The sequence below is a fragment of the Gadus morhua genome, chromosome 15 (genome assembly GCF_902167405.1).
Source record: "Gadus morhua chromosome 15, gadMor3.0, whole genome shotgun sequence".
In the NCBI taxonomy this organism is placed as follows: domain Eukaryota; kingdom Metazoa; phylum Chordata; class Actinopteri; order Gadiformes; family Gadidae; genus Gadus; species Gadus morhua.
The window spans coordinates 24,480,510-24,507,430 of record NC_044062.1 but is presented as its reverse complement, the minus strand read 5'-3'; the positions used below and the strand labels follow the sequence as shown (position 1 = coordinate 24,507,430).

Sequence of the window (26,921 nt, the reverse complement as noted above, 5' to 3'; positions counted from 1 at the left end):
CTGTCCATGTCAGATTCCTGTCCATCATAATCCTGTTGTTGTCCTCCTGCACACCTGACTGCCTCCTCAATCGATTGCGGCCACAGCCCTCTCCTTGTACAATATTTCTTGTTAAATACATTTCATGATCAAGTTTGAGTTTGAGTTTCAGTATTACTTGTTTTTGAAACCTGACGTGGGGCTGGCACCGCCACCATCATATCTGTCCTATTTATTGCACTCACACATAATAGGTCCATGATACCATGTGGGGTCATTTCAGACTCCTTTGCTTCCTAACACCTTGTGAGCTCCCTGGGTACAGCAGCTGATGGGTCTGTGTATATATTGGGCATTTGATTCTCGTTTCAGAAACAGAAATATATTAAAAAAAAACTAGTGGTAATTATTATTTCTGTTTTAAAATTCAAAAGGTATATACAAGGTGCTTTTCCTATAAAGTCAAAAAGGGGCGAGCTAATCTAAAATAATGATTGTTAAACATATAGAGAATCATCGGGGGATTAGTAACCTGTACTTCCATGGTCGGTAAACAATGCGACTGCTATCGCTCAGACCTCTCGCTTATGATGCTACAATGCTAACAATGCTAAAAAACAAGAATATTTCTGCATCCGGTACGTCATGAAGGGTGGCGTGGCTATGGACCCATGATGCGGAAGCATATCTCTCCTTGATGTTGCACTGCGCCATTGAGCAGTTTACATAGGTATGAATAGGCGCCATTTTGGAATCTGTTGTCCATTTTATAATATGTCCATGATTGCAGCCCTGTCTAACAGACATGTCCAGTCCCCAGATAGTGGGGGTAACTTGACCTCTCCCGCCAATCCTAATTGCTCCAGAATGGTCACTCCCACATACCTTTGTATAAGTGTATATTCCCTACCCACAATGCAAGCGTTTCCCGATAAGAAACTTGTTCACTCATTGTCTCACTGAATGTATCCTTGGTAACTTTGCTGCCTGTACTTTCCCATGATACTGCTCTAATATTAAATCAAATATTTCGCTGGCCGACGTGTCCTAAAAATAAGTTTCTCTTCATCACGAACATACACGGAAACGCATACACATGCGCACACACTTCACACACACACACACACACATCAACGCAAAGGCAGCGACACATACACGGAAGCGCAGCCAGACGCGCGCACACACACACACGCAGGTAAGGGCGTTTAACGGCTCCGCCATCGGCCCACACGCAGGTAGGAACACACACACACCCGCATACACTGAAGCGACACTTGCCCAGGTAAGACGTTATGTTTTTTAAACACGTCGACATACTGCCAGGTAACACGTTCTGTCTATAGACTGTAGAAATTGCAACAATAGGGAAGAGACAATTTCTCACCTCGACAAGCAACGGCGGGTCTTTCATTTTGTCATAAAAACGGTTAAATTCAAACATCGCACCGACCGACATATCAACACAGAAGTCACATGATTCTTATAGAGACAGTGTCCCTATAAAACAGAACGAAAACATGTCAATAACACAGTATGGGGAATTATGTCTATAGAGTCCACCACCAGACTATACTTTGTTGCTCAAACTTAATATTACTCTCCTTCTTGAGCCTCCCAAAATGTCTTATATATTGATATTGATATCCCCCTCTCCCCGCTATGGACAGTTTTAGTTGTTTTATATTTCTTATGTTTTGTGTGTATGCTATTTGTGACTGTAGGCTACTGCTGCCTGTCTTGGCCAGGACACTGGAAGAGATGTTTAATCACAATGATGATTATTATTTATCAACTAACCAATAGTAGTTGCCTTGCATTTTAAAATGTCAATGCACTTTTCAGCCCTGAATAACAGTAAAAGCTATTTAATAATTGATTTGCATGCATAGTATACTACACTTTCCCAAATTATCCCGTTACCATAAATTGGCAAATTTTATAAAGTAAACAAAGGCTCACACACTAGCTGCTCTCAGACACACGTGTAAGTCCTAATATTCTCCTGATGGGCCGTATGTGTGAACAACATATCCTGACATTTGTACCCTGAAAATCTCCTGAATAATACTTACCCTGAGGTAGTATTTTCTCTGTAGGAAATGTAAATTACCTCATATGTGAATGAGGAGTAGAAAGTCTGTATTTCTCACACCACTTCAGTTAGAAATATCGCCACCACTTCAGTTGATGACGGTTCTGCATGTCATTGAGTGGCCCCCTAAATGATAATCAGCCTGATGCCTTTTGTTCGCTAAATGGTTAAAAAAATATTGAAATGTTGCACTGCTTTTAAGAGTCATATTGTGGTGAACAAATGTTATACGTTGTAAAATTATAGGCCAAATGGTATTATATTATGCCCTCAGAATTTATTTACAATATCGACTGGGGTTTCCACATTATTGCTATGGGTTTAATTACAACTAGAGGTTGCGCGTGAAAACTCTAGTCCTAATAATAAGATGAATAATATCACCAATTAAATTACCTTATTTACTCTAGTACGAGTCGATATGAAGGGCTCTTTATACATTTTCCTTTTGAAATTCAAATACGGCATTTCAAGTCGTACCATTTCAAAAACATAATTTAAAATAGTCATTTTAATGTTCACTAATTCAAAGGACAGGCCTAAGCAATTGAGACTGAACGCAATAGATTCTACTGCCAACGGCCTATCAGAGTCTGTCAGTCATGTGATCAAAGAAAACTGCTCCCTATAAAATCATGTCCCCCCCATTGTCACTCTGAAAACTGTTGGTAAATGCAGCCTGTGCATCTCCCCATCATTGTGTGTGTGTGTGTGTGTGTGTGTGTGTGTGTGTGTGTGTGTGTGTGTGTGTGTGTGTGTGTGTGTGTGTGTGTGTGTGTGTGTGTGTGTGCGCGAGCGTGCGTATTCTCAGCTGTCAGGCTAGGACAACTGTCTCCTGCCATTGTTGTAATTCGGCTGCGTTGTTGTATTTAGTGGCCATGAAACCATTTATGCTTTGAAAATGAAGGAATCCACTTAGCTTCAGCCATCAGCGAATCGTGGTTGGCATGCTTGGAGACTAATCCACCCATATAATAATGTTTGATTGCATTGAGACCAATAGGCAAATATTATTTATGCTAGTTTAAAGTAAATGATTGATGCTGACAAATGTTATTTGTTTTTTAAACTCTAACGCAAGCATAAACTCATTCAAGTAGAAGTTAATTTAAGTGATTTCACACAATGTTAGTGGATCTTACAGGCAATAATCCTTCCCATTTATTATGAACCTAAACAGCATTTCTGCTGGAGGCCAGAGAGGACACAAGTTCCATGGATCAGCCCTCCAAAAATCCAGGGGGTCGGCTTAGCTCAGGAGGTAGAGCAGTTGTAGATAGGTAGAGAGGTTGCTAGTTCGATTCCCAGTTCCTCCTAGCTGAGTGTTGATGTGTCCCTGAGCAAGACACTTAACCCTAACTGCTCCTGACTCTGCCGTGGGTTTGTCAATGTGTGTATTAATTTATGTAAGTCGCTTTGGATAAAAGCTTCTGCTAAATGCCCTAATTGTAATTGTATATGGATAGATAAAGTCTATATGAAGCTGTATTTCGACTTCGCCTCAGCCTTTAGCTGTTATTGTTTCTGCTAAGTTAAACACAAGTGTCACTGAATTCCCCCACTAAAGGGTTCTGGTCATCAGGTACACCGCACAGAAGCATCAGAAGGGGCCAGACTAACAAAGATCATCTGTTGAGTCACTGCAAGGCAGGAATGCCTCCCTGTGTGTGTGTGTTTGTGTGTGTGTGAGATGAAAAAACATGCTAATTTTTATAGCATAAACTCTATGAGCTTTGGGGATAATGTTCCCCTATCCCGAACACACAAAATGACTTCCAGCTGGTTGCTTTAGGTTCAGATAGGCAACCTCTGTAGTGATAGTTGACTTATGATCAGGCCAAGGGTTAAAGGGCAGAGGGGTAACCAGGGGACACGGTACAAACAAACAGGACCATGATGCATGTGCTTCATTCAACAACACTGAAAGAAGGGTTTTTGATGGGCTTTAGACGTGTTTTAGTTATGCTTAATTGTAGCCTCTTTGAACAAAAGGTGATTGCTAATCTTTAACTACTGACTTGTTAGTGTTGCATGTCCATCAGTTCCATTCCTTTGCCTAGTGAACAGCAATAACGTAGTACCGGTGGCCGCAACACATGGCAACACCCCTTCAGCTCCCTCCCTGGACTATCATGTTCCTATGCAGCGGAGGTCAAGGCGATGGCTGACGCGATCATCAAGCCCACACAGCTCTTGGTAGTGTGAAGTCAACATGAGGATATCCGATACCAAGTCCAAGAAGGCATGACCTCAGCTCCAAGATGTTTGAATGAATTTAGAGGATTTAGGATTTGCGTTGTGGGTGAAGTGTTTGTTTTTTCATTCTGCTTCTTTCTGAATGTGACAGGAAATGAGCTTGTGGTAAAAATCAAAGTGTCTGCCGGCTGCTATGGTAACTTGTCAATTTACATTCTAATTAATCCTCATTTCGTGCTGTGAGTGTGGAAGACATTCCAACACTTTGGTTACTGGTCATCCATGTTGTCCTCGAGACTTCTCCCCATCAGAGGTTTCTGCCCATCACTGGTCATGAACAAAAGGTTGTCATTAAAAGTTCCTAGATGCATTGTTGCATGAGAGTGTAGGGATGGGCACAGTTAATCAGCTGTAGCTCATCTTTGATTTTATTTGCCTCAAGTAAAGTAAATATTGATCATTAGCTAGATAAATGACACATAGTTAATTAAATGTTGTGGCATTCCCCCGGTGCCACGCCCCCTGTTCGGGAGAATCGAGGCCGGGAAATACCGCCGGTGGCCAACAGCCGGCGACAAATCCCGACCTCCCGAGAGCCGCAATCGGGGAAACGAGGAACACCTGGGCAGGAGACACCCAGGTGTTAAAAGGAGGCCACCGGCAGACAGCAGGGAGAGAGTCGAGTGGAAGAGAGGACGACGCAGAGGATCGAGACACCGCAGAGTGAGCCGTATGGCGGACACGTGGACCACGACTCGAGCAACCCCCCGTCTTTGATGTACAGCGTGCGCTTGTGTGGCTATTGGAAACCGAGTGTAATAAACCGCCGTTTGAGGCTTTGGACCCTCACACCCTGCCTGGTCCTTACTTTGAGCCCCTCTACCGAACCGAGTTACCACATATGGTGGAGGATGCAGGCAGCTCGGTCCACGTACGGCTCACGTTAAGGACCCCACCCCGGGTTTTGGCAGTGGTTCTTCGTTATTGTTTTTTTGTTTTTTTCCTGTGCGGTTCCTCCGTTCGCGGAGGTGAATACCCGCGGACGTCGATGCAGAACCCCGGGACAGCCGCAGGACCAGCCGGCCCGAGAGAATCGGACCCCAGCCTGGCCCTGCTGACGGAGGCGGTGCTCCGCCTGACCCAGCAGGCCACCCGCGACCCGCCGACCACCGCCCCGACGAGCCGGCTCACAAAACTAGGACCCGACGACGATGTGGAGGCCTTCCTAGAGACATTTGAGCAGGTGGCAACCCGGGAGAGGTGGCCAGAGGCCCAGTGGGCCTATATAGTGGCCCCGTTTTTAACCGGACCCGCCCAGCAGGCGAGTCAGGACCTCAACCCCGGGGACGCGGGCCGGTATTCCACACTCAAGGCGGCCGTCTTGGCCTACTATGGACATGGCCTTGCTGCGAAGGCCCTCAACTTCCACGAGTGGACGTTCGACGTCCGAGGACCCGTACGGACCCAGGTGGCCCACCAATGTCGGCTAGCCCGGAGGTGGTTGGTAGACGGAGCGGGACCCAGCCCCGTGGATCGGGTCGTGGTGGACAACACTGTGCGACAGCTGCCTCCCGACGCCCGGAGGGTGCTCGCCCACCACCATCCTGAGACCGTGGACGACCTCGTGCGCCAGCTGGAGAACTGGCAGGTGGCACAACGGCTGGCGGCGGGCCCGAAACCCAACCCCCGGGCCACCCGGAGAGAGACCCCAACCCCGCCGTCGAGGACCAGGCCGTCCACCCCGCCCCGAGAACGAGGGGAACCCGAGACCCGGCGCTGCTACCACTGCGGACAACGGGGACACCTAGTCCGGGACTGTCCCGACCGACAGGACGTCCCCATGCCCTCCGCGTGCACCGCCCCGAGAGACCGCCCCACCTGTATGCTGGCGACCTGCTGGACACAGGGCGCCAAGGACTCCCCCACCATCCCCATCAAGGTGATGCACCAGGACACCCATGCCCTGGTGGACACGGGGAGTGCCGTGACCCTGGTGAGGGCCGACCTAGCTGGGGGCAGACCGGGAACCCCGATGCAGGTCTCCTGCGTACACGGTGACACCCGGACGTACGATACCTGTCACGTGGTAGTACGCACACCACAGGGGGTCTTCGTCGCCCGGGCCGGAATAGTGCCGACCCTTCCGGTACCGTTCCTGATCGGCCGGGACTGCCCCATCTTCGCTCGCTTTTGGAGCCCCACGAGGGGGAACCGAGGGGGACGGGAGCTGCACCGTCCGGCCGGCCGAAGCGGGTGACCGGCCCAGCGAGAGGCAAGGCGCCCGCCGATTCGAGAGTCCGGGTCGGAGTCAGGACCCGCCCCGTCGACCGCCGCAGACCACGGACCAGCCCTGGGAGCGACCCGCCGACCGACCGCCGCGCGGACCGAGTCGGACGGCGAGCCGGGTTCCGGTGGAGAGGGTCCGTCAGCGCCGGGAAGCCCGGCCCGATCTACCGGGGACCAGGTACGACTGGGACCGGGAGACGGAGCGGGGCCCAGCTCCGACACCGTCACCGCCTCCGAGAGGGGGAACACTCCCGAGGAGCCCGAGAGCTCCCCCCTAACTGAGCTATCGGACTTCGCCCAGGCTGGGGGGGAGAACTCGGCCCGACCGGGACAGTTCGCCACGGCCCAGCATCGGGACGATGCCCTGCGGCACGCGTGGGGACATGTGGTCGCCCACGACGGTCAGGTGAGGGACTCAGTGAGCCACCTGACCCACCCTCACTTCTGTACTCAGCGGGGGTTGCTGTATAGGGTCGACGTACGCGAGGGGGAGGTAGTACGTCAACTGGTGGTACCGCGACCGTATGTGACTAAGGTTTTATTCATGGCCCACACACATTTGCTCGGCGCACATCTAGGCATGGACAAAACGCGAGAGCGGGTGGTAGCGCGGTTTTATTGGCCCGGTGTACGTAAAGATGTAGCGCGTTACTGCCAGGAGTGTCCCGACTGCCAGCGCGTAGCCCCGCGGGCGGTGGAGCGGAGCCCGCTCATACCGATGCCCATTATTGAGACCCCCTTCGAGAGAATAGCGTTGGACATTGTGGGACCCCTACCCAGGACGAGCCGGGGACTTCGGTATCTCCTCGTCATACTAGATTATGCGACCCGATACCCCGAGGCCCTCCCCCTGCGTGCGGCGACTAGCAAGGCGGTAGCCCGAGAGCTAGTGCTACTCTTTAGCCGGGTGGGACTCCCAAAGGAGATCCTCAACGATCAAGGCTCCTGTTTCATGTCCCGCGTGGTCAAGGAGCTACTAAAACTATTGCAGGTCTCCCAGCTCCGGACCTCGGTGTATCACCCGCAGACGGACGGGCTAGTGGAGCGGTTCAACCAGACCATCAAACGAATGCTCAAAAAGAGCATCGAGGCGGACGGGAAGAACTGGGACCAGTTACTCCCCCACGTCCTCTTCGCCATTCGCGAGGTGCCCCAGGCTTCCACAGGGTTCTCTCCCTTCGAACTCCTTTATGGGAGGAGGCCCCGTGGAATACTGGACCTGGCGAAGGAGGCGTGGGAGAGTCATCCCTCTCGACATAGGACCACCATCGAACATGTGGAGCTCGTCAGGGACCGAATGGCCAAGGTCTGGCCCATAGTCCGAGACCACCTCGCCCGTGCTCAACAGGCCCAAGCGCGCGTATATAACAGGGGGGCGCGCGTGCGGAACTTCCGACCGGGCGACCAGATCTTAGTGCTGGTTCCAACCAGCGAGTGCAAGTTTCTCGCGAAATGGCAGGGCCCGTACGAGGTGATAGAGGCCGTGGGACCCGTCAACTACAAGGTGAGGCAGCCCGGGAGACGCAAGCCCACCCAGGTTTATCATGTAAATCTGTTAAAACAGTGGCGGGGTGAGGGCGACCCCCCCCTACGGGCACCCATGGTCTTGATGGCGCGGCCCGCGATCCCTGACGTCCCGATGGGGACCGACCTCAGCCCCGCCCAGAGACAAGAACTAGGGGAGTTGGTGCTGCAGAACCGGGACGTGTTATTGGACGTTCCGGGGCGGACCTCGGTGATCTCCCATGAGATCCGGACCACTCCGGGGGTGACGGTCCGGATCCCGCCCTACCGGGTGCCCGAGTCCCGGCGCAACGCCATCCGAGCCGAGGTAGAGCGGATGCTGAAACTTGGGGTAATTGAGGAATCCCGTAGCGCCTGGGCTAGCCCTATCGTGCTGGTGCCCAAACCAGACGGAACCCACAGGTTCTGCAATGACTTCCGCCGGCTGAATGAAGTGTCTGACTTTGACTCCTACCCCATGCCTAGAGTAGACGAGCTGATCGAGCGGCTGGGACCGGCCCGGTACCTGTCCACGCTGGACCTAACCAAGGGGTACTGGCAGGTCCCCCTGGCACCGTCGTCCCGGGAGAAGACGGCCTTTGCGACGCGGGGGGGCCTGTTCCAGTACACTGTCCTGCCCTTTGGTGTCCACGGGGCCCCCGCTACGTTCCAGCGGATGATGGACCAGGTCCTAAGGCCGCACTGCAGTGACGCAGCAGCATATATCGATGACATAATCATCCACAGTGCCAGTTGGGACGAGCACGTCAAGCACGTGCGGGCCGTGCTCAACGGCCTACGAGCGGCCGGGCTTACCGCCAACCCTGCAAAGTGCAGGTTGGGGCGGGAGGAGACGGCCTATTTGGGGTACCGGGTGGGGAGGGGGAACGTGCGGCCCCAGGAGGACAAGGTGGCAGCTATCCGGGAGTGGCCTCAACCCCGGACCAAGAAGCAGGTGAGATCGTTCCTGGGGCTGGTGGGGTATTATCAACGCTTTATCCCGGGGTATGCCACCCTAGCCTGCCCCTTGAACGATCTCACCCGGAAGGCCTTCCCGGATAGGGTCCAGTGGCCTGAGGCAGCGACGAGGGCCTTCGAGGACCTACGGGGGGGCCTTATGTAAGGAGCCTCCACTGGTCACCCCTGATTTTAACCTCCCTTTCACCCTCCAAACAGACGCGTCCGAAGTGGGACTAGGTGGGGTCTTGTCCCGGATGCTCCTCTCCGGAACGGAGAGGAGCATCCGGTGACATACCTCAGCCGGAAGCTCCTCCCCCATGAGCGGAACTACAGCACGGTAGAGAAGGAGGCGCTGGCCATTAAGTGGGCCGTCACAAAACTAACTTACTATCTCCTAGGACACCAGTTCGTCCTGGTGACGGACCACGCCCCACTGAAGTGGATGGCCACCGCCAAGGACACGAATGCCCGGATAACAAGGTGGTTCCTGTCCCTCCAGCCCTTCTCCTTCACCGTGGAGCATAGGCCGGGGCGGGAACACACCAACGCCGACGCTCTTTCCCGCCGAGATGCGTGCGGGGGCTGGGCCCCGCGCACGGAGGGGCATAAGAAAAGGGGGGGAGTGTGTGGCATTCCCCCGGTGCCACGCCCCCTGTTCGGGAGAGTCGAGGCCGGGATATACCGCCGGTGGCCAACAGCCGGCGACAAATCCCGACCTCCCGAGAGCCGCAATCGGGGAAACGAGGAACACCTGGGCAGGAGACACCCAGGTGTTAAAAGGAGGCCACCGGCCGACAGCAGGGAGAGAGTCGAGTGGAAGAGAGGACGACGCAGAGGATCGAGACACTGCAGAGTGAGCCGTATGGCGGACACGTGGACCACGACTCGAGCAACCCCCCGTCTTTGATGTACAGCGTGCGCTTGTGTGGCTATTGGAAACCGAGTGTAATAAACCGCCGTTTGAGGCTTTGGACCCTCACACCCTGCCTGGTCCTTACTTTGAGCCCCTCTACCGAACCGAGTTACCACAATGTGTATACCAAGTATGTGTCGAGTACAAAGAAAGAAAAAACACAATTGCAAAAGGCCAACATTTCATGAACGTAAAATAATTGTGCCTTTCCGAATCCCGTAGCAGAACCAATAGCAGGCAGCGCCAACACTACAGAAACGGAGATCCGAAGAAGCCCAGTCTGGAACAATGATACAATAAACTGTGGCCTGGAGAAATACTTTATATATTCACAACACTGTGAACATATGAAGGTGTTTGGTGAGGGTGCATGGTTTACTCGGGGTGAAGGAGACTCACCAGAGAGGGGGTTGCGGCCGATGACCAACACATTGGGTAGAGGCATCATCACCAGCTGCTGGAGACTCTCCTGTTACACAAACACATAATGTAAACACAGATGGCATGCTCAACACACACTTTCTTCTTCAATGAAAAGCACTAGCATGATGAGCCTAACAGCAGCAGGATGAGGCTATGAACAAAAATCCTTAAATTGATAATTCCATGAAAAAAAACTAAAAAGATACAAAGAAATCTGAACCAAAGTACTGCTAAACCTGAAAAAAACTTTCACATAAGGAAGGGAAAGCAGCCATTATGATCATATATATTTAAGCAATAGATCACGCCAGGCTGTGGTATGTGCTCATTATACCACTGTTAAGGGGCGTTGTCCGGCCCCGACGCGCAGCGGCGACCCCCTTCACAGTGGTATAATGAGCACATGCCACTGACTGAAGTGATCTATTGCTTTTATACAACGGTTACTGTTATGGCGAAACGAAAGTCATAGACACACTACATTTAAAAAGAAACAAAGAAAGTCAAAGTAGCCCTTTTGTTAAAGAATACAAAAAAGTAGTCCCTCCTGGCTGCCGCTATGCATCGACGGTCGCTATGCAACACACTTTAGCGTCCCTCCGAGAGAAGGCTCCGATAGAGCGGTTGGCCGGCAATTTATCCTATGGAGCAGTTCACTCGCCGTGTGCCTAAGCTTTCGTTAGTCTCTCCATCGCCTTGCTCACTCCCGGAGTAACAACATTTACACCCTCTCTCCATCATCCAACACATAATATTATATTATCTTAACTTGACATCTATAATCTACCAATACAATCAAACGCCTCATGGGAACAAGCGGAAACAAGCGGCCCTCCTCCACCGAGCAGGCGATGAGGGGACTCATGATGGCAGACATAACCAGACACAGTGTGAGCGTATGGGCAGAGAGTTCAAGTGATGGCTTCAAGAGGTAGTAGGAGGAGGGAGGGCCAGTGCAGCATGCACCACTACACTCCTCCACAAAGCACTGGCCTCATGGGATGGATTGTGTAGGGGCAGAAAAGAAGAGCCATGTTTGTGTGAAACATCTCCATTGCGTTCTAACCTGAGGAATAGTTGCATGCGCATAAACAGCAGCACAGCGAGAGCACTGTCGAAAGGACATTGCTGACGTTGTATCCAACATGTAGCCGACTGCACTGTAATCTCTTCTAACCCTAAATACTGGAATCTGTGAAACTGTGAGATTTAGCTGAGATTTACCCCCACATATACAAACACACAGAAACACATCCAGAAAAATCCAGTCCAGGTTTAGAGCATTAACTCTTATTGGACTGACTTCTGGTTAGATCAGAGGAAGAGTTGATGACATTCCATCTTTGAAATAAACGCACAAAACAAGGATATGACCTAAAAACATCTAGTAGCATATGCAGAGAAAATAAATGAATAGATTTAACCTTAAACTCAAAACCATTAAACCTGTCCATATTAAAACACCGGCCATAAACAAACACGGGATATAACCACTATACAATCAGTGGATGACGTGCAGAACCCACCAAAAGCAGCATTGTTTTGCTCCATCTGTCAGCTTTCCCCAAACACACAAGGCCTACATTGATCAGTATCCTCACTGCTCTCTGAATGAGGAAACTGATACACCACACAACTCTGCCTCTGTTCCCCTGTGTGCTGCAGGCCATGAACTAGGCAGGGTTTGCCCTACTGCCATGAGGAGGAAAGACATATGTTGAGGAAGTACATTAGGAACTATGAGTTTGTTCCAATTATGAACTATGAGGACGAATAAGTAGATCCTAGTAGGGACTATTAGGACTATGAGGTAGATCCTGTAGGAGCAATGAGGACTATGAGGTAGATCCTATTAGGGACTATGAGGTGGATCCTATTGTTAAGTTGCATGTTATCTACTGCGCGTGCGCAGTTTGTGATGCTTGCTGTTCTATCGGGGAATAATGGCGGCAGCCATGGTTGTGCATGTAATATGCTAACGTTCAGTAAACATTTCAACTTGATCAACTGTCGTTGTGGTTATTGAATTATCTCGATTAGCACCTATGAGGACTATTTGGTAGATTATATTAGGGACTATGAGGTAGATCCTATTAGGTCTATGTAGTAGCAGTGCCACTACTACCGGGAACTGAGTTTTGCTTCCTTCTCCCATGTTTTTTATAGCGCAATTAACTATATTGCTGCAAATAGACCATGTACTGCAATATTTATAGTAGAAGAAAAGCCACCATACCACTCTGAGACAGTGACCATCATGCCCACACCAATGGTCAACATCTCTTCACTGTTTAGCTGACCAAGGCAATAGCAATACCGTAGATGACAAGAAGTCATACTCAAGCAAATGTCTTGAGATGCTTGCTTAGCATTTAACATGATCTATGCCGACCAAATGCAGACAAGGAGAGACGGAAATTATAGTTTAGGTGTGAAACGACAAGCCTCACTGTTTATAGGCTACTGCTCAGGTATCCTACCCCATTCCCCAAAGGAAATGTTTGGAAAGGAAATTGGTTATTCTGTTTATTCTTATTGATTGTTATAAATGCATGAAAAATGCAGATGACATTACTTTTACATTTTGATATCCTTGTCTGATATCTGATGTATTCAGAAAATTCTGAAGTTTGGTTTTTAGTGTGTAAGAAAAGTGTAGCAAAGGACAGTTTGTGGATGAGGGGGAGTTCCTGTGGTTGAAAAGCGACTTATGAGGTAGTTCCTATTCGGAACCATGAGGTAGTTTCTATGGGGAACTAAGAGGTATTTCCTATGGAGAGCTACGAGGTAGTTCCTATGGGGATCCATGAGGTAGTTCTTATGGGGAGCTTCGAGGTAGTTTCTATGGGGAACTAAGAGGTATTTCCTATGGAGAGCTACGAGGTAGTTCCTATGGGGATCCATGAGGTAGTTCTTATGGGGAGCTTCGAGGTAGTTCTACCAGGGCTGTAGTGGAGGGTAAACGCACGTAAACGCCGTTTACGCACCTCTAGAATTTAGGAAATAGCGTTTACGCACCTCAAAGTTCCCTGTGCCTTGTATTCTGCCGTTGGAATAATCGGAAATAAATTCAGCATAATTTTAAAACACCTAAGATAAGGTTTCATATTGTTGAACAAATAAACGCTGTAATCTGAATCATTTTCATCTGCGCTGTAGGCCTATGCTATTATGGTCTGTGACCCTCCAATCAGTGCCTTGCGGCTGCGGCAGCGACACCAATCAGGATCCAGGAAAATATGTAAACAGGAAGTATGTAAACACATGGCCCTGCGCGTTGTGGATTATCATACCTGTCATTAATTAGCCATGGATATCAGGCGATTTTTGAAGAGACCTTCGAGTGCTCCCACTCCAACAGATGCCCGAAAAAGGCCTCAAGTACAAAGTAAGACTGAAGATGATCAATTCACATGAGTTGTTTTTGTGATTTATAAATCAATTTTACTTGACGAACTATTAAGTGACTACGAGCATTCAGATTGGCCAATGCGTAGTCATGCTATCCGTGTACTGCCCACGTCAAAATGAGTGAAAGTCAGTCAGAGTTTTACTATCCATATTAAACTCCGGTTTCGGCGTATCAACTTCGCTATAGCTTGGTCGCTATGTTAAAGCCTCAATTTGGAGATGCGAGGTTGGCGGTTGCAGCCGTGGACTCCGCGGCTGAACCGTGGATCGGGCGGATGACGCGACAAAAAAAAAATTTCAATTTCAAAAATATGTTTCATTTAAATTCGGGCGGTTGGCGGTTAAACCAATAAAAATATAAATATTTATAAATATTTGTATTTTATATATTATAAATATTTTGGTCAGTGTCGTCCTTGATGTTTATTCAACTGAATGGCCCACCACTCAGCCACCACAAAGTTCAATCCAACACGTATATGAAGTCCTGGCTGGTGAAGCACAGGGGAGCCATGAACCCCAGAACACGCCCCTGCAAGGCAGGACCTGACGTGGAGGATAAGGAGGCCCTCTGGGCACTACTGTGAAAAGCATGCATACTAATACACACACACACACACACATGCCATACATAGATAGTTCTTAATCTACACATACTTTTCTTTACTGTTGAAATTTGAATAACTTGAATAAACTACAAACACATTCATTGACTGTCATTGATTGATTTAACATGACTTTAATTTATAACATAATGGAATATAGCCAGGCTAGCCTTACAGAGTCGCAACATTTTGCGTTGCGTTGTGTCGAGGTCGGTCTGATCAAAAAATTCATAGTTTACCCACCTCTAATTTGACAACTACAGCCCTGGGTACTACGAGGTAGTTCCTATTGGGAATTATTAGTTCTGCTAACATTTTGATGCCAGTTAGTCTTTGTGTGCCTTAATCCAACTTGTATCCACGCAACGCTACTTCAGACACACGCACACAAACACACACACATTTTTACACTTTGCTACAAACCTATGTATTATATACGATGTGCTTGATTGGATTTCATTCTGAATTTATGTTGTTTAAAAATAAAACTAATAATCATGCTGAACTAGTGGTGGAGAAGCACAGTTTGCTTCTGGCTTGATGGTGCTTTTGAGTTTGAAGAGCAGAATGGTCTCACTCCCATTCAATGGGCATCCTATGCTAGGAACAACAAATGTATGATATGTGGTTTAGGTGAAAATTTAAAGTGAAGTGAGTATGAAGATTAAAATACATACTTTTTTATATTATACATATTTATTTAAACTGACAGGGAAAAAATTGTCAGAAATGTGATTGCAAGCAAAGAATTTTAAAAAGAGTCTTGCATCCAGTGTGGTATGATACAGGCTGGCATTAACGGAATGCTAATGACAAAACACAGCATATTAATATGGCATTGAGATTATCAGTTGCAGGAGCTTAGTCTCATAACTAAAACATCACGGATGGCTTTAAACCGAGGAGGCAGCTAACTAACCAGTGTGCTCGTTGGGATGAGTAACGACCACACGTCTTGTAAAATAGGAACACATTCTGAACAAATCATCTATAAATTGCCATAGTGTTAACTTGATACCCATTGTATTAGACTCTCACTGTATTTCAGGGAACACACCAACCTACTGGAGATTGCTATGCCCAACTTAACCAACATTTACTCGTCCCCAAACTAATGACACAATGTCAAATAAGTCTTGTAAAGGATGAGAAAAATTATCCCAGCTCAAACACCAAGAGGAACCATCATCTAAAAAAGTGTCGGCATAAGTTTGTTTTATTCAAGTTGTCTGCTTTAGGATGGTCAGCCAACCTTACAAAATCCAATTATCTTTACAGGTCCCCAGACCCCGTCCCCTGAAGTCCCGAGGTCCCAGTTTCAGTGGTGCATCATCGTTGGTAGCTCAGGTTCTCATGTTTTCTCCTCTCAGAGACACACCTCCACCATCAGGTGATAGAAAACGCAGTGCTGGTAGCACTACTGAACAACTCCTCACCCCCAGAGACTCATACCTCATGCTGCTGTACAGGGCATCAGACCAACGGGGGGTTAGGGCTGCAGGATATATCGGCTATGTACGATATATCGATATAATTTCCACGGGGATACAAGATTTGACAATATCGTTTAGATCGATATGTGTTAAAATGGTCAGTTTCCCCCTCAAGCGTCTACAGCGCTTGCCTTGGAGACTGTGAGCGCGACCCCTCCCCCTCCCACTCTGTCTTTCCGAACATGCCGTGTGCAAAGACGCCTCATTCCCGCCCCCGCCGCCCCCTCACAACACAACAAGCATGGATGATACCCGTAAAAAAAACGAGACGGCGGCGGACGAGACTAACGTTGTATTTTTTTTACATGTATTTTTGAATTATTTCATGATTACACGGTCGAGTCAAATGTCCATTTAAAAAGGGTATAATGCACTATAATGTCACAGACAAAATTGTTTCAAAGAAGAGAAACAACGGCTCCATAATGTGGAAATAGTTTGGGTTTAAAAAAAAAAAAAAAGAGCAGCAGCTGCAGGTCATCTGTAGAGAGTGTAGCAAAACCGTTGCGACTAAAAGTGGAAGCACGACAAATCTGTTCCACCATTTACAGCAGCGGTACAAAGTGCATTATAAGGAATGCGTAAAACTCCGTGGCTGTGCTGCTGCATCACCGGCCGCGACAGTTTCTTCTGCCCCGAAACCAGGGCCGGCGCTCGGCAAATGTGTTGGGGGCGCCCTCTGGTGACGCTCTTAATTAATTAATTAAAATATACGAAACAAGCAAAATTAAACCAAACATGTTCCCAAATGTTCCCAATTTTCAAACTGATGATTTGAATGACAAGTGTGCCATTTTGGACACATTTGAACTGTCTCAACATGTGAAAGAGGCTACTCATTGTAAGGGGCACACTCTAGACCTGGTTATCACAAAGGGCCTCAATGTTTCTGATCTCTCTGTGACTGATCCTTCCTTGTCCGACCACTTTTGTGTTTTCTTTAACATATCTTTTATTCCCTACATACAGACAAAATCAAACACTGTCAAAAAACGGTATATCAATGAAGATTCTAATGTACTTTTTAAAAAGGCCATCTCCTTGCTACCACCTCTAAACCCATGTTCTGCTGATGATCTTGTAGAAAACTTTAATTTGAACATTTTGAAAGTCATAGATGTCATTGCACCTTATAAGGTTAAAACGATTTCTGGAAAGCAAAAGGCACCCTGGAGAAAAGCTGCTTCTGTAACAGCACAGAAAAAGGAATGCAGGAAGGTTGAACGCATCTGGCGTAAAACAAAACTTCATATTCACCATGATATCTATAAAGAGAGCCTCCGTGCCTACAATTTAGATGCTAAAGAAACATTTTTCTCCAATATCATTAAAACCAACACTAATAATGCAAAAACCCTATTTGCAACTGTTGACAGACTGACCAACCCCCCAACAGAAATTCCAACTGATCTCCATTCCACGCAGAAATGCAATGAGTTTGCAGCTTTTTATATTGATAAAATTGAAGGTATCAGACGCGCCATCAATATCTCCACGTCAAACAAAAATGTTGGACTACCACCCTGTTCAGGCAAAAATTACGTGGCAAGGATGGCATGCTTTAATGTTATAGACTCTCAAAATCTTGTGGAAACTGTGACACAACTAAAGCCATCCACCTGTTGCCTTGATACTATACCTACCAACCTCTTTAAGAATGTTTTCGACTGCCTAGCAGTAGACATATTGCAGATAGTTAACAACTCTCTCCAGTCAGGCAATTTCCCAAAAGCTTTGAAAACTGCAGTTATTAAACCCCTTTTAAAAAAGCGGAGCCTAGATGCCTCTATTATTAACAACTACAGACCAATATCAAATCTACCCTTCATAAGTAAAATCATTGAGAAAGTTGTCCTCCAGCAACTAAATCACTTCCTGGCATCAACTGGTTGCTATGACACCTTCCAATCAGGATTTCGACCCCTGCACAGCACTGAGACCGCCCTTATTAAAGTTGTAAACGACATCCGTCTTAACACAGACTCTGGCAAAACCTCAATACTAATGCTACTTGACCTCAGTGCTGCATTCGACACTGTAGACCATACATTACTTCTGGAAAGGTTAGAAAACTGGGTGGGGCTTTCAGGCACTGTCTTAAATTGGTTCAGGTCCTACCTACAAAATAGGAACTACTTTGTTTCCATTGGCGACTTTGTATCAGAATCAACTAACGTGACATGTGGAGTCCCACAAGGTTCGATCTTAGGACCCTCTTTATTCAACATCTACATGCTCCCACTAGGGCAAATCATGCAAAATAACAATATTGACCATCATTGCTATGCTGATGACACGCAAATCTATGTATCGCTATCACCAAATGACTATCGGCCCATAGATCTGCTGTGCCAGTGCATTGAGCAAGTGAAGGAATGGATGTGCCGAAATTTCCTTCAACTAAATGAGGACAAAACAGAGATAATTGTATTTGGTTCTAAAACGGAAAGGCTTAAAGTAACCCAACACCTTCACTCTCTGTCCCTGAAAACCTCAATCAAAGCCAGAAATCTAGGGGTTATCATGGATTCAGATTTACATTTTGACAGTCACATCAAATCAGTTACAAAATCGGCATATTATCACCTTAAAAATGTAGCAAGAATTAGAGGGCTCATGTCCACATGTTGAAGACTTACAAAAACTTGTACATGCCTTTATCACTAGTAAGCTTGATTACTGCAATGGTCTCCTTACAGGTCTCCCAAAACAAACTCTGAGGAAGCTTCAGCTTGTTCAGAATGCTGCTGCTAGAGTTCTAACAAAGACCAAAAAATGTGATCATATTACACCAATTCTGAAATCGTTACATTGGCTTCCTGTAGGTCAGAGAATTGATTTTAAAATCATGTTGCTAACCTATAAATCCCTACATGGTTTAGGCCCAAAATATTTAACTGATATGCTTCCACTACATCAGCCTTCTAGACCACTAAGATCCTCTGAGACCAATCTGTTAATTATCCCCAGAGTAAACACAAAACATGGGAAAGCAGGATTTAGTTACTATGCAACAAATAGCTGGAATAAACTCCCAGAGGATTTAAGACTTGCCCCAACTCTGAGCACCTTTAAAACAAGACTGAAGACTTTTATGTTTGCTATAGCTTTCTGCTAAATCTTAAATACATTGCACTTTCTAAAAAGCTTTGCCTTTATTTTCTATTTTAATACTAAAATGCCTTTTTCTATTTTACCCATTTCTTTGCATATGTTTTTCTTTTAATTATCTATTATTTTATTTTATTGTATGACAATGTTTATATGTGAAGCACTTTGAGTCTGCCTTGTGTATGAAAAGTGCTACATAAATAAAGTTGCCTTGCCTATATTGTTTTGCATAGGTGATCATTTTGTGAAGAAGGTGAAAAACTTCCTTTTTTTTAACATGTTCATTCATTTCTGTTGAAAATAACGATACAAAATCACATGTTGCAGTCATACTGACCTATGTTTCAATAAATGTGCTTGCAACATCTCACATGTGGCTTTTGACTAACCCACTCTATAGAAAATATCGAGATATATATCGTATATCGCCATTCAGCCAAAAAATATCGGGATATCATATTTTGCCCATATCGTGCAGCCCTACGGGGGGTCCTGGAAATCAGGATGATAGTGGGCAGTGGCTGACTGAGACACAGGTGTGAGGAAGAAAGCTTTGCTGAGGGAGACCCAGCCTCCACACACACTGTAGCACCACTCTGCTAATGTGCACTAAATACTGAGACATGCACTTTCCCAGCCCAGCTCCAAGTTCCGCTGCTGGATAAGCTTCAACAGGGGGATAATTGTGCTCTGCGTGTGTTGCATCCTGCCTGAACCCTGAAAGCCTAAATCAGACCCATTCTGCAGACAGATAGCTACCATGGCAACTGGGAGTTGGGATTCTCCTCCCCATCCTGGGCTCGGGCTCATGCACACACACACACACACACACACACACACACACACACACACACACACACACACACAGACCCTGTCCTCAGAATACAAAAATGTGCACTGCGGCGGTTGCTCAGAAATTGGGAGGAAGTGGTTCCTGCTGCAACACGTCACACATACAGTCAGCTGCAGCTCTTTACTAGAGGATAGGCTCAAACTGAACCATGGCCCGCCCCTGGGGTCCAGATCAGGTACAGGTCCAAACCCTGCAGAAACAGCTCTTTTATATACATCTGTGGTACTGTAGTGTTGTCATTGACCATCTCTTATTTCATGGATAACAGAAATTCAATCTTTAATAGAGATGAGACTCCAAATCGTGTAGAAAGGGGACACCGCTGGCTTGTAGGGGGTAACTCCTACGTCACCTAATCCCATCATCTGTTTAACCAGGTCTAGCCTCATGGTCTGGTCAGTGAAACCAACAGCAGCAGGCGTTACAGTGGGGCCAGATGGACTAATCACTGTTTACAGCCGCAGGAGGAGGGGAGAACAAGCTCATAGGGCTTTTGTTCTGCTGCCTTATCTATCAACTCTGCTATAGTGCTGCAGTGACTCTGAGCCTGGGGCGGGATTCCAGCTGATACAGGAAGGTGGGTTCGGGAAACCGAGGGCTAACACACACACACACACACACACACACACACACACACACACACACACACACACACACACACACACACACACACACACACACACACACACACACACACACACACACACAAAATGAGGCAACAAATACGTTTGCAAATACGGCCAGAATATTCTCACAAAAAAAAAAAAAAAGGTCCTGCTTCCGACGTGTGCTTCCTCTGAGCGCAGAACAAACAAGGTAAAATGACTTCCCTGTTAATGAATCAACCAATTCCTCTGAACCTCTTTACACAACACATGGCCCAAAATACCAGTCACCTCATATCATGGCGAGCACTGCCAGATAATAACCCAAATGCTGCACAGCTAATAAACAACCATTCACAGAAGCAGGAGGGGAAATGTTTCAATCACGAGATGACTCGCATTCGTTAGCATTCTTCAACCAGAAGTCATCAGGGAAATCAGCTCCAGTAATGGTTAACTAGAATGAAAACATGGAACAGTTTCCCATGTTAGAACTTACTCAGTACCTCGGCCACAGCTTCAGTGTATTGGTTTGTTACATCAATGATTCGAACCATATGAAACATTATGGGACCACACCTTATACTAAACGCTGTCCGTGTGAACTCATGTGTACATTCATGGACAAGTTAATGTATTAGAGTTTTATTGACGTTTTGTTTAGGCCCTTTTATTCATGGAGCGTTATCTCATTCTAATGAAAATATGGGCTGATTTCAATGATGGAGTCCAGCACCGTTATTCATGGTCAAAACAATATGAGCAACGTCTATAATATTTCCGTACGCCTAAAAGTGTGTCCCACAGAATCAGAATCCACTTCCATATTTCGACACAATAGGCAAAATCAGTCAGCAACAGCGTAAGTAAAGCCTGATTCAACCGGATGTGTCTCACTGTTCAAAATGTCCCCAATGTACACACTCAGCAAACATGATGGTGGCACGTGGAGAAAGAAGCAGCCGGTTGGTTTGGGGTATTAGAGGGAACCTCTCCCTGAGGTAAGAGGACGTTTTTTTCACACAATAGACGATCAGTTTATTACATTTACTTGATTGGATCATATTGGCATTAATGCGCAGGTATAGAATTAATGATGCTATTCCTAAACTCAGCAGTACACCGGTCAAATCTCTGAATGCTTCACATGTTTTTTTTTTTTTAAAGTTGCATCGTAACCCAGGACATAACATCCCCTAGAACTGCTTAGAAAGTTAAGCACCACACCCAGCGAGCCCACTCGAATTACGTTGACACTGTGGCATTTGGGTATTTGAGGAAGCTCAAACTAGATAAGAATGGGGGGGGGCTGCCCAGACCATCCCCCTACACTCATTACAAAGATTAAATATACCAATTTAAAGATGTTGGCGTGTAGAGATTAGTATGACAGGTGAAGCCGGCTATTCAAAGCTAACATGGCCCAGTGTATAAATAAACAGTGGAAAAGTAATTATTTTATATGCTGGTATTTGTATAGAAATATCTCATCAATAATGGAGATTTCCATGACGTCATAAATGTCGGTATGCTGTGGAGAAGAATAGCTCGTAGAACTATAATAGCTAGTTAACATCGTGGAGGTGGTCGGCCATTAGCAGTTATTCTCAATGTCTGGTTATGCCCCGTTTACACCATCCCGCTAATGGCCGCTAATGGCCGATGGACCACCGATGTGGAAGTCGGGGTGATTCGGGTGACATCGGGCTAAAAATGTATGATCGGGTCAATTTATCGGGGTGGCATTTACACATACCCGATGTTATAACGATAACATAACGATTTATGCCAGGGAAGACACCCGAAGTGCGTTTGGCGTCATTTGACGTAATTTCGAATGACGCCAAACACGTCAAATGACGCGTTTGGCGTCATTTCGCGTCATTTCGGGAGAAGGCAAAGGGGAGACCGGTTTAGACTGATATTTATTTATATATTTACTTATATTACTATAGCGATTTTATAATAATAGAACGCCGGTTCTAAATGGGCGAAGTACCCTGTAATTATAAAAGTAGGACATCCATCCATCACCCCCTATTTATACCCAAGATGCAGATTGAGGTTCTTCCTTAACACAATCTGGTCATTCACAATCGTTATTTGTCTAGGGTTCTCGAGGGTCTTTCGTGTGTTGACGAATATAGCCGATGTGCCCAGGAAAATTCCCGAACGATTTGCGATGTCTTAGGTTATACTCCCGTTCTATTCCCGATTATAGCCGATTAGCCCATAGCAACACCTGGTAACCGATTCTACCCCGATAGACCCAAAATTAACAAACATGTTCGTTCTTTGCCGTTGTTGCCCGATGTTGCCCGATCATTGAGCATTTCTTCCCGTTGTCTAACGATGTTCCCGGGAAGAGTAACGGTGTTTCCCGATGCAACCACGCTATTTGCCGATGTTATAACGATAGCTGCTGATTTAGCCATCGGGCACCATCGGGGCCCACTATCGGGTAGGTGTAAACAGGGCATTATATCCTTGTTATATAGAAGCACGGTTTTCCAACTCTCTCTCTCTGTGTGTGTGTGTGTGTGTGTGTGTGTGTGTGTGTGTGTGTGTGTGTGTGTGTGTGTGTGTGTGTGTGTGTCTCTCTCCATCTGCCAATGGAGCCTCACACAGGGTGTGTGTGAAGCGCCTAGTGCAGTAGTGTAGAGGTGCTTGTAGTTAGCGCATGCTGCTTTCTGCTTGCAACTTTCTGCTTTTAGCTACCGCCGCTGGCTAGCCTCCTTAGGGGTGAAAAGAGGAGCCGAGTGCGTAAGCCTCCTCCGCCAGTACACAGCCTCTCCACCACCAATACTTCTGCAGTGCCTCCTCGTGGTCACACATGGTAACTGGGTACCTTGCAGTCCCAGGCTAAACTGCAGGGGATCTCGGAGCAGCAGTGGGCCCCAGAGATGTGGTGTGCAGGCCCACCATGCAGTGGATATGCCCTGACGCCCGTCAACCACTGCCCCAGCTATGGGCAAATAGCCCCACTGCCTTGTGGGTTAGTCTTTTAAGACAAAGGCTAAGGGAGCATCCCCCAACAGAAAATCATGCGCTGGCGGTGCGCAATAGGCGGGCCTAAATATGAGCTAGGTCCCGGCAGCCTCCTGCAGCTAGGATGGGGAGCTGGTTGTCCTGGGCTTACCCATGCCACCATACCCACCCCATCTTGGTGAAGATAGTGCCATATGGAGATAGCGCACCTCCTCCAGCACTTTAAAATGCTCTTTTGCGCAGGTTTCCACCTTTGACCAACGGTGAATTTTACCTGGATCTACATCTGGTTGAAGTCTGGCGGCGTTGGGGTGTCTGAAGACGGGAGCAGGTTTGAATAGACTGGGAGCTCTTAGTCAGAACCCTGCACGTCAGCGGCACAGGGTATGGGTCGCCAACAGCTGGGGTTGAGTGGCAGCTGTGCTCGGCAGACCCCTGTGCGACTGAGCAGCCCCTATTTAGGGACCGCACTGCTCACCTCAAGCGAGGAAGGGCCTAGAAAAGGTCGCCTAAAAATTGTTCACTCAGCCTACACCTGGACAGGCTACCGCACCTGTCAGGTCATTCCACTTCTGCGGTCGAAACAGAAGAAACAAATATAACCTCAAACTGGCATCATGGAATATAAGAACCCTCCTGGACTCCTTTGGCAAATCTGATCGACCTCATAGAAGGACAGCCCTGGTTGCGGCCGAGCTGAGCCGCTATAATGTCGACATCGCTGCCCTGAGTGAAACCAGGCTACTTGATATGGGGTCTCTAACAGAAGAGGGCATGGGCTACACTTTCTATTGGAAAGGCTATCCCCAAGGTGGACAACATCTGCACGGTGTGGGACTGGCCATTAAGAACACACTACTGCCAAAACTCACTGAAACACCTGTGGGCATCAGTGAGAGACTGATGACCATCCGTATCCCCCTGGAGAAGAACCGCTATGCCACGCTACTCAGCGTGTATGCTCCAACCCTAACATCTGATAGTGAGTCTAAAGACTCCTTTTACCAAGCACTGGATGAGGCTCTCCACCGGGTCCCAAAGAACGATAAGATCTTCTTGCTTGGGGACTTCAACGCTCGAGTTGGGCAGGACAGTGGTATATGGAAGGGAGTACTTGGCAGGCATGGGATTGGTCAGGCCAACTCAAATGGTATGAGGCTACTCACCTTCTGCTCTGAGCACAACCTGACCATAACTAACACCATCTTCCAGCAAAAGAACAAATTTAAAGCATCATGGATGCACCCACGTTCCAAACATTGGCACCTGATTGATTATATCATCGTGAGGCGTAGCGACATCAGAGATGTTCTTCTAACCCGGGCCATGAGAGGTGCAGAATGCTGGACAGATCATCTCATGATAATGAGCAAGGTCCTCATGAAAGTGCGTCCCCCGATGCGGAAACGGGGATCCAGTAGGAGGCGCTTAGACTGTGCCCGTCTGGAAGACACCATGACTAGGAACGAGTTCCGTCGCTCCCTGGCTGAGAAACTAGGGGAGCTGGAACTTCTCTTGAGTGGTGAAAATGCCACAGAACAACAGTGGACCGCTGTTACTGCAGCCCTTCATGAAGCAGCAGCCCAAACAATTGGCTTTAAAAGCAAGAACCATCAAGACTGGTTTAATAACAACTCTGAGTCAATCCATAACCTGCTAAGCAACATGCACAAAGCACATCAGGAAACCCTAAATAACCCCTCATCCAGCACTACCCCCCTCAAAGCTCGACAGGAAGTGCAGAAAACTCTGCGGACCATGCAGAACGAGTGGTGGACGGAGAAGGCACAGGAAATTCAGTCATTCGCCGATATAAATGATATGCACAATTTCTACAACGCAGTGAAGTCTATCTACGGCCCAAGAAGTCACTGCATCACTCCCCTGCAATCAGCAGATGGGCTTAAAGTCCTGAAAGACCAGGATAGCATCCTAGGGAGGTGGGCTGAGCATTTTAACACCCTGCCGAATCAGAATTCTGATGCAGACTTCACTATCTTGAAGGAACTGCCTGAATTTCCCCTTATGGACCACCTCAGCCAACCTCCAACCTTCCTGGAAGTTCTGTCAGCTGTCCGCACCCTGAAGAATAACAATTCTCCCGGCTCTGACAATATCCCTGCAGAACTGCTTAAACAGGGAGGGTACCTGTGCACAAGAACATTACACCAGTACATCACCAAGGTTTGGGCTGATGAAAACATCCCACAACAATGGAGAGATGCCAGCATTGTTACCATATTTAAGAACAAAGGTGATAAGGCCATCTGTGGTAACCATAGGGGCATATCACTTCTTGCTGTGGCAGGCAAGATCCTGGCCAAGGTGATGCTTCGAAGGCTCATTAATAACATCACAGAGTCAATGCCACCCGAGTCACAGTGCGGGTTTAGAGAGAACAGGAGCACAGTCGACATGGTCTTCACAACTCGGCAACTCCAAGAAAAGTGCAGGGAGCAACATAAAGACCTGTTTATGGTTTTTGTCGACCTCTACAAAGCCTTCGACACTGTGAAGAGTGATCTCTTGTGGGATGTCCTAATGCGGATCGGTTGCCCCATCAAGTTCGTCAACATCCTCCGTCAATTTCACGATGGAATGACTGCTAGGGTTTCCATAAGAGGTCAAGAGTCTAGCCCTTTCCCAGTGTGCACAGGGGTAAGACAAGGGTGTGTATTGGCACCAATGCTTTTTAACCTCTTCCTCTTATGCGTCACCCAGCTTCTCCACAAGGGTATTGAAGAAAACAGTGGGGTGACAGTAGAGTATAGGCTGGATGGTAACCTCTTTAACATCAGGAGGCTGCATGCGAAAACCAAACTGCATAAAGTAAGGATACTTGAGATGCAGTATGCAGATGATTGTGCTATTGTATCTCACTCTCCACAAGGCCTCCAGTCTGTTCTAGATGCAGCAGTTAGGGCATACAGCAGGATGGGGTTGACCATCAATACAGCCAAAACAGAGGTGATCTGCCAATGGAGTACCAACATCCCACCCCCACCCCCCATCTTCACTGTAGCAGGAGAAAAACTGTCAGTTGTTCCATCTTTCAGATACCTGGGGAGCATTATATCTGGAGACAACAGCATTGACAGTGAGGTCCAAAACAGGTTAAATCAAGCATCAGCTGCCTATGGGAGACTCAGGCGCCGGGTTTTTCAGAACAAGAACCTTAATTTAAACACAAAAATCGGTGTCTACCAAGCAATCTGCATCACCACCCTCCTCTACAGCTGTGAAGCCTGGGTTACTTATAGCCGCCACATCAAGTCCCTGGAACAGTTTAACATCCGCTGTCTGCAGCCCATCCTAGGAATCACTTGGCGTGACCGAGTGCCGCACACTGAGATCCTTGGGAGTAGGGCTGGGCGATGTATCGAATATATGCGATGTATCGCGAGATGTTCTCCAGGGGATGTATAAAATGCCCCTATCGCGAACATCGAATATAAATTGGCACGCAATGTTTCTTTTTGCCGCCGCCGGCATACTCGTTGTGC

At 47.4% G+C, this 26,921-nt stretch overlaps 1 protein-coding gene across 13 annotated transcripts in view; it reads right to left on the bottom strand.

Moving 5' to 3' along the window:
* ccdc88ab (coiled-coil domain containing 88Ab) overlaps positions 1 to 26,921 on the bottom strand; it is a 141,294-nt gene that overhangs the window by 83,701 nt on the left and 30,672 nt on the right. For all 13 annotated transcript variants that reach the window (XR_003979652.1, XM_030379137.1, XM_030379142.1 and 10 more), the window contains exon 4: positions 10,329 to 10,398. Coding sequence is in view for 12 of the 13 variants with exons in the window: in XM_030379137.1 (XP_030234997.1) it covers positions 10,329 to 10,398 (70 nt within the window). In the remaining variant the exon portion in view is untranslated. The remainder of the gene's footprint in view (positions 1 to 10,328; positions 10,399 to 26,921) is intronic.